The sequence below is a fragment of the Wasmannia auropunctata genome, unplaced genomic scaffold (assembly GCF_000956235.1).
Source record: "Wasmannia auropunctata unplaced genomic scaffold, wasmannia.A_1.0 LD336071.1, whole genome shotgun sequence".
Taxonomy (NCBI): domain Eukaryota; kingdom Metazoa; phylum Arthropoda; class Insecta; order Hymenoptera; family Formicidae; genus Wasmannia; species Wasmannia auropunctata.
The window spans coordinates 2,826,792-2,836,364 of NW_012026819.1; the positions used below are offsets into that span (position 1 = coordinate 2,826,792).

At 33.0% G+C, this 9,573-nt stretch overlaps 1 protein-coding gene across 15 annotated transcripts in view; it reads left to right on the forward strand.

The window, feature by feature from the left end:
* The window catches only part of LOC105449942 (protein unc-13 homolog D), a 32,380-nt gene extending 29,652 nt beyond the window's left edge, over window positions 1–2,728 (forward strand). For 11 of the 15 annotated variants that reach the window (XM_011689417.1, XM_011689421.1, XM_011689414.1 and 8 more), the window contains 5 exons: window positions 18–324; window positions 703–783; window positions 1,273–1,396; window positions 1,504–1,697; window positions 1,914–2,728. In XM_011689417.1, the coding sequence (XP_011687719.1) occupies window positions 18–324; window positions 703–783; window positions 1,273–1,396; window positions 1,504–1,697; window positions 1,914–2,008 (801 nt within the window). In that variant the 3' untranslated portion in view covers window positions 2,009–2,728. The remainder of the gene's footprint in view (window positions 1–17; window positions 325–702; window positions 784–1,272; window positions 1,397–1,503; window positions 1,698–1,913) is intronic. The other 4 variants (XM_011689418.1, XM_011689422.1, XM_011689415.1 and 1 more) reach the window with 3 other exon arrangements.
* Window positions 2,729–9,573: the final 6,845 nt, after the last annotated feature.

The following is a 9,573-nucleotide window of genomic DNA, read 5'->3' on the forward strand; positions in this document are numbered from 1 at the left end:
ATGACTGTTGCTTACAGAAACGACGACCACCAGCATTCTATTCGAACTTAGATAAAACTCTCCAAACACTCATCAAATTCTTTAATCTCGGAGCCGATGAAACAACAAATATGCAAGTTTTAGAGAAAATCAAACGTCTCTTAAAATTACATGGACTCGAAACTGCCGAGCTCATACATCGTTATCATCAGGAACGCATGGAGGAACAGAAGAAAATGGAAGAATCCGTTTATGGTCTTGTCAGCCTCAAAGCATATTTCCTTGATAATTCATTGAACATACAGATTTTAAACGCTAGAAATCTCCGTTGCACAGATAGCAATGGTGAGTATAATAAAATTTTTTAAAGAAATGTAAGACGTTAACAGGATTTCTTATACGCAATGGAATAAAATGAATATTTGCGAAAGCAATAAGGATATTGTTAAACTGCTAAATAACTTATAAATAAATAAACACAAGATAAAATTTTACAAAAAGAAGATAATATAAAATTAAGTGGAAGGTCTAATGATGACAAGAATAAATTAAATAATACAAAACCGATTTTCTCACACAAGCTAATTAACCGCAATAATTAATAAAACGTTCATACGTATCTTTTTGATGGAAAATATGATAGATATCTATCTGATATCCACCACTGGTAAAAACGATCGCGGAATTCAGAAGAAAGAATGACAATTTTTTTCGATTTTATAGGCCATTTTATAAGCAAGCTGTCTACTCTCGAGCGTAAACTGCATTCAAAATCTAAACAAAGAGTCAAAGAAGGGAAGACAAGTATGTAAAAAGCATAGAGCACAATGTGGAATTCTTCCTCATCAATTGTTATATGATTCTCTATTAAATTGCTTGCTCTCGCGGAAATAGCATTTTGGGAATGCATGGCACGAATAAATTTGTATTGACGTTTTATAAGAGTAGAAAAATAGTCTCCAATGAATACTGTGGTCTTCCTGGCTCAAAAAGATTGGAAATTGTTATACGGAATATTGTTTATATATCGTTTATTTGTAATTTCTTATCTATGAGGTTCTCTAAAAAAAAATTATAATTATCAAATATCTAAAAAATATAATTTACACATTATTAATTGACATCAGTTAATACGTAAAAAAAATTAATATTAATGAACCTCACTGATAAGAATATATATTGCGTGAAAGAGCATCGATAATCACCTTCACCGTGCATGAATAGTTTCACCGTGGGTTTTTTCCAATATTAAATCATGTCATGTGAAATATGAGTTTCCTATGTTGATTACAGGAAAGTGTGATTCCTACGTGAAGATCAAATTACTGCCTGAGGAAAAATTTGTCGAGATCAAAGCGCCAAAGACGCACGTGCAGAAGGATACGCAATTTCCCCTTTTTGATGAAACATTTAACATGTTAGTAATGTATACTTAATTATTATTACTTTAAAATTACTACAGATATAAAGTAAAAGTAAAAAATAAGGAATAAAATATTTATGAAATAATTTCAACATTTGCAGTCCTCTTACTCCGGAACAAAGAGCCATAGAGAATGCTATAGTGGCATTTGAGGTAAAAGACAAGGACTTTCTTAGAGCAAGATTTATGGCTGAAGCTTTCCTACCGTTCAATGAGATTCCTGATACTGAACCAGAAACTGGCTTCGAAACCTTAAATCAAATTCATTTGAAACTTTCTCGACCGACCAAAAAAGGTATGTAATAATGATATAAAATAATACACAAATTTTCATTATATGTATTTCAAAAAATTCTCGAGTTTCTCGAATAATAATGATATCATATTCTTAATTTTTTTATTTAAAAAAAATAATATGAAGCGTGTATTTATATCGAATATTCATATAAGTACATATACATATGCATACTACTCATCTATACGTTAAATATAACTTCATATTAATTTAAAGATATGGATATCATTCGCGCATTGGAGCATCGAAGAGGAGACAATCAGGCGATGGACTTCATTTCAAGACTTAATACCAAGGCCAATTCTAAATGATCCACTTGGAGCTTCAACTTCAACATTGATTTACGTTTGGACAATTTTCGAAAATACGCAATGCAAAATATATTCACACAACTCAGTCTATACAAGACATGGCGATGTTAGTATGTCAGCGTTGCTTTATCGAAAGTCGTTGTGAATATTTCTTGATAAATATCAGATAAAGATAAGTATCAGTCATCGTGTTATTATACATTCCATAACACGATGCTCACAAATGTCTTAAGGCTGTGCATAGTTTCGATGGTTTTTATACTTTCGAAAGAATTATTATATAACGCATTTCGAAACTTTAAACCGAAAACTGTAAGGCTGAGTAAGTGCTACTTATAGAGAGAACTGTAATTGTATTTATTATAAACAGATAATTAAGCATGTGTCAACGACTATATATACTCAGAAATACTTTTGTAATATAACTTACAATTAAGCGATATACATAACTTATACTTGCAATGTAACAGAAATTTGAAAATGTCTTTTATATTGTATATGTGTAATAGTGTTGATACACTCAACAAATGGAGCATGTACATACATAAATCCTAATAATATATAAATGATTAAATAATTGATGTTATAATTGTTCAATCATCAATGTCATATATGAGATTGTTTTTATCAAGTAAATATAGTTTTATTGTTAATATTTTTGTTTGTAGTATATACACTTATATTGAATCTAAGTTAAATAAATTTTTGCATTGAAACAAATAATATTTAATTTTTAAATGATCAATGACCAACAAAAGAAAATTCTACTTTCTTAGAAATTCATTGTAAAATCATCTATTGAGCAAGATATAATTTAGTTCAAAATGGACCATATAATTTTATGCACTATAATTAAATAATTAATTTCTAAACAAAGAGAAATCTTGGACGTGACTATGTTTTTAATAAATATCTAATTAGCAATGGCATTATATTTGATTTTTTCCATTGTATTTATTTTTTGATAAAGTTTTTACATAAAAGCCCTATTCAAATATACTTCATGTTTTTTTTACGGTTTTGTCTTTACCAAAGTTAAACTATTTCAATTTTTAGATATTTTTATACTGTATTGTTATATGCAATTATTCTATTCATATTCTGTGGACACAGTACGGAATAGAATCAAATAATTATAAAATCGAAGATTGTGTGGATGTGTTACCCACCGGAAATATATATTCGTCTACATAGTTCAACGTGCACACTTTGCGCACATAGAGGCGCCAGTAAACAGGTTTCAACTAAAACATGCACGTCCACTCTCAGCCTTCTTTCTGTTATAAATAAAATTTTAGAAAGCAAAATTATCTTAATAATCTCTAATGTCTCATAATTATGTGATATGTACATTATTCAATATAATAAAGAAACCTGATATACTATAAAAGTTGAAGAAAAGCAAACGGTACATTATTCAACGAAAAGATGGCGTCAGCATCCTCTTACAAGTACTTCATTTCGATATACGTTGACAAGAGAAATTATAGTGTATGTATAATATAATTTTAATATTGTGTAATATTAATAATATTTAATAATATTTAATAACTGATTTTTTGCATATATTTAAATTTCTATAAAGTGAGTACATTTTCCAAATTTCAATATAATTATTAGAATTTTTCATCTTTTCCTCAATTCTTTGTAATAAATAAATAACAAATAAAAACATTGTAACTTAATTTTTAACAAAAAGCTAATTATGATATTGCATGTATTGTCACTTATAAATGAGTTACCTATCTAAAAGACTTACAAGCAAAAAATAAAATTTATAAAATACATTTTTATATTAAAATTTATTTAAAATTATATTTATAACATTTTTAAACTAAACCTTTTTTCTTTATCTTTTATTTTATGTTATTCTTGTCAACATATCAGATAACTAATATATTTGTAATGACTTCCAAATTTACTGTATGCTAACAAACTGCTTTTTAAAATGGCCAGTCAAATTACTTATACAATTTATAACTGTCTTCCGTTATAAATTTTACAGCATAAATTATACGAGAAATCTCTTTCGGGGCCTATATTCGTTTACGATGTTACAAGATACCATGCCGTCTTTTAATCTCCATATCCGCATACTGGTGGACCACGAATCCACTTGAAAGAAAACAACCATGTTTGTGATTGTATATCAGATGATGGCTCTTCGTAAAATGGCGCATAAATTCACAAAAGAGAAATAAAAAGAAAAGGATTGTATAATATGATGCATATATTGAATACCAATCTCCGCATATTAATATAATAATAGTAATTTTTATTTCAAATTGTGTAAAAATTTTTATACATTTGCTTCATCTTCATTAAAATTGGAACACTCATATTACATTAAAAATAACAAATAAGATACAATCATTTTTAATAAATACAGCGCTACTAAAATGTTACATTTTCGTGATGGTTTAACGCTGTTGTTTGGCATTCATGAGCACGGTAATGACGCTGTTTATAACAACGCACAGTTGTGTTCAACTAATGTGAAATTGCGATCTTCATATGGCTTGATACTGTTATTATTTTATAAATAACATACAGTTTCAAATTTTGACAGAATTTTGATACGCATTGCGCGATCCAATTACCTCTATCGTTTCCTTTAAAATTGGCAACAATGGTAAAAGTATCATTTAAAATAAATGGAATATTTTTTGTTCCATAAAACATATAAATAACTGTTATTCTTCTTTTGTACGTTTGGTATGTATATCTGACATATTTTCCAAACTGTGTATGGGCTGTGCGATTAACGGACCGAAACACATAGACGTACTATATACAATGGCGCATATAGAGAATTCATAATTGCCCGCGAGAATGCCGATCGATATATGCGTTATGTAAGCCGGCTGATGATGATTATTGACCAATAACAATCGCACGCGATCGAGTGCGTGTGCAATTAAAATGATTTCAAAACGGCACACTGTACAGCGTATATTTACTGAAATCGAATTCGGATGCATTTAACTCTTCAACTCTGCGACAGCAAGTGAAATTTGCATCGTATAAAATATGAAAACATTTGAAGCTTGTTTTATAAATTTTTATCTTATTCACAAAAATGTAATTTTCCTTATTTTGTCAAATAGATAGACAGATAGCAAAAGAGAAAAAGAGAGAGTGAAAAACTATTTATATATAATTTATAAAATATATAATATAAAATAAATCATATATGTAGAATAAATATTATTTCATATTTTATTCATTATTGTATACAACACCGGTAGAACTTTTACGTATAATGTGTGTGTATACGTCAATGTTTATACCAATGTCGGTAATCAAGTTATGTTAACATTCCGACTAAACATGTTAATAGATATATTAAGTATACACGATGTATAATTATATGTGTACACTGTAAATAGCGATACTAAAATACACATTTTACGCTCTTCGATGTTTGAAACGTTAATATCCGTTTATCACGCAAAAGGGCGTACTAGTGAAGCGGGCGGTAACGCGCTTTCGGCTTGAGGGAAGAAGCGTCATTTCTATCCCTGAGGGCACGAATGTGGATCCGGGCGGGCAATTTTCGCTCGCGTAGGGAAATTGCAATTAAATCGACAGTGATGCGGCAAGCGCCGTGTATTTGTGCTATGGCAAACTGGCGACACAAAGCGAACGAAAGTGCGCGCGTCATTCGACCGATGACGAGTATCGCGGTGCGGCCTACAATGCGCTCGCCGCATGTGCGCGCCAAGCACGTCGAGCGCGCGCGCGCACACGCGCGCGCTCAGCGTTATTATTTTCATTGGCAGGGTGCAGCATGAATCGAAAACCGGATTTTAATCCCTCGTGACAGTGACGAGACGCTGACACGAAGATCCGTAGGAACAATTCGTACCCTCGCGGAACCCTACCCCGGGATTCAAAAGGTTTTGGAATTAGCATAAGTGACACTATACACGACATGCGTGCGACGTAAGCGCATAAGAGAGTGTTTTTAAACACTAAAAAAAAGAAGGTTTATCTCCGAATTATTCGGCCAATATAACACAGCTTTGTGTTGACAGATTTTCTCACAATTTCTAAACAATTTCGTGTCCATTTGAATTTAAAGAAGCCAAGGAATATCTGCAATTAAGGACAGCATATGTTATTTATCTCAAATAAGTTTTTTTTTTTATTAAAAAGTGTGAAAACAATTTTCACGACTGTCGTTCAAACTTGTTCCCAATCAAAAAAATGTCACACTACATATACACAGTATTCCGCAGGTATAGTTTATGGAACAACTGTGTCGAAATGATTGAGCGAGAAAGGCTTGAACTTTATCTCACGAGTTTGTAAAATCACATAGCGACACTTATTGCCATAAAACATATCGCCGGTCATGTTTATTAATTAGACTATAAGTTTGACAAATATGTGATGTATATACCAAATCTATACTTGATTTATATTACGAGTATCATATATCGCAAAATTGATACGCGATCAGTCTATTGAGATAAATAAATTCCATAAACGAGCAATATAGGCATAATTTTAATTAAACATTCATTTTCTCTCTTAGTCACAATATTAACTGTCATTTGCTAACTAGATTCTAATCTAATGTTTTATGTTCCATATTATCTAATGTATACAAGATAATCATCAAAATATAATTTCCTGAAATAAATGTTTTTAAAAGTGATAAATAATTACGAATAATAAGCATTCACGTAAAATACATGCTGGAATATGTAAATCATATAATTAATAAAAGACACGAGGGAGATAGAAAATGCAAAGCACCGAGTGAAAAGTTGCAAAATAACTTTATGATAAATATCTTTATAAACTGCCGAAGGGTATGAGAAAGTTTTCTTTTTAATGTTTCAAACGTAAAAAACTTGTTTTAAAAGTATTATGTCTCAAAGCTTTTATAAGATAATAAATTTTTATTATTAATCAATATTAAATTAATAATATAATTTTTATAATAAACCAAGAAATATTTCCAAAAATCGAAACACGATGAAATAATAATTATTATTTGAAAGTTTAATTATACAAAAGATTTCCTGAAAGTATTTTCCAACGAAAAAATATATGCAGCGAAAAAAAAGGTACTATCATTTAGCAATTTTTCAAGAGATTACTACATTACGACGATTGGCTCACAGCCAATCTCGCTCGCTCGTGTCGCGCAAAATAAAACGGAATACGGCACATCCGCCGTCCGAGGGGCAACGGAGCTCACGTGAAAAGAAAAAGCGGACGAATGGTCTCGTCGGCGCGCAATTATCATCAATACAAGAGCGTACGTGTACGCTGCCGCGACGCGCGATCGTCCAGCCGGTCCAGATGGTGCCCCCGAACGGGACTTATAAGCTCCGCACGGTTTGCTCGGGCACGCACCGTCGCTACCGACCGACCGATACGATCGTAATTTCGACTTAACGTCGATTTATCGCGACCGGAGCTGCGGACGCGTGGGACGGCACTCGTGCCTTTCTCGAGGTGCGAATAATAGTGTCGGAGGCGCGGCGGTCACGTTCGTTACATCAATGGCCGAGTGTTTTCGAGTTTCCTCTCACATGGCTTCGCCTCCTCGCTCTCCGATCTTTTTCCTGTCTGATCGTCAAAGGGCCTTGGTGGAATCGTGACGACCGTCGAGGTGACGGGATCGCCGGCATGAACGACTGCCGGTTGCTCTGTCGTGTCACGACTTAACGAAGGGCGCGCGAACTCCCGCCTTTCTCTCTCTCTCTCTCTCTCTCTCTCTCATTCTTCTTTTACCCCTCTTCTCTTGCTCCTTCTACCCGTTTCCTGCTATCTCGTCTTTGCGAAATAAGGTCACGGCGGAGATCGGTAGCGCTTAAGCTACGCGCGGGAAATGGATCGCGACGTCCCGGGGCGAAATGCGTACGGGTCTTATCCGATCGAGACAGCGATGAGACTGTCGCTGTTTTTGTCGCGTCCGCGTGCGGTTTACCGGTCATTGCAGCCGTTCGAGTCTAACGAAGAAAGATTCGCAATTGATTTCAGTTATTGACAGAATTATTTAACGAGGAGGAAAGACAAGCGATTCTTCAAAAAAAATATATCTAGCATTATTTTTATATTTTTTATGTTCTCTTTCTCATATATTTTTCAAAACTATTCTACAGCATAAAATATATTAAATATTTATTGGAAAAAAAATTCGCGATAATACAAATTTATTAATAAAGTATCAGATATTTATATATATAATTATAAATCTAAATTCTCTATACTTTTTATAAAAAATCCTGATATTTATTTTAGTATTTTAGTTAGTAGACGCGATTGTGTTCTCTCTATGAGGATTGACATTCCACGGAATTCAATATCAATTTTAATTTTAGCGAAAAATCGTTGGTGCGTTTAATAATCGTGGAGAGCAAACACGGCGGTGAAAAGAAATATCGCGCGAGCGAGAATCAAAACGAATATGCGGCACGTTTGACAAACGTTTCACATGAATCGCTGTACAATCCGTTATCAGAGGACGTTTTGTAATATCGAAAACCAGCGCTTTCCCTAATGCGTACAAATATGTTACGCTGCGATACAGAATAACCGCCAGCTATATTTTAGATCCTGCGAAATGCAGAATGTCAACGGCCAATCATGCTGCATTTACAGGACACGATCGAGCTCTTTACTGGCAAACGGATCAGGAACGGCGGGAAATCCTTTTCCATGATGCGAACTCATTTTTAACGCTAAATTTGAATCTTCGACGTTTCGAATTCACCTTTTAGAAATGCGACCAAGCGAAGCGTTGCCTCGTAGGAATGGGAATCGATCGCCATTCCCAAGCATATGCATATGTGATAAAAACGAATTTTGCGTGTAGCATACGATAAGATTTAAAATTGTGTTAATATACAAATTATTATGCAACAAAAACATAATTTTTTTTTGTTGGAAGAGAAATGCTCAAAATTGTACACACTGTACTTATAATCGTAGCTTATCAAATGCTCGTATAATCCTGTAATAGTTTACAGCAATTTGTGTCATAATATGTATAAACAAAAAAGACAAAAAATTTTGATAAAAAAATTATTAGCTACAAAATAACTCAAATTTATGATGTAACAGATTAAAGCTTGATATAACAGACTTATAATCGTTTGTTTCTTTACACGTAAACTTATCTCACATATCACAAAATTAATTTTCTTGATATGTGTGCGAGAAGTCCAAAAATTATGATATTACACAATATAATTTATTTAATAATTTGAAAATATAAATTTGTAAATGCGATACTTTTCTAAAAGAGTTTCGTATCTTATTTCAACGAGTTGAAATCTCTCTTGCAACATTATTGCCTTGTATAATCGTCGACTTTTTAGTCAGCGATTTATCGAAGATAAACTCACTGGCCTTTTAACAAGCGGATACATCTCGCGCCGAAAGGCTTTAATAGCCTTGGAATCAGCGACAACGGCCAGTTGATTCGCGATGGCTTCCGGTGCCTTCTTTTTTTTCACGGGGAAGCACGGAGAGTAGGAGGTAACTACGCGGAGAGAAAGAGAACAGGAAACGCGAGATCGTCCGATAAAAAGAAAGACGCGGTC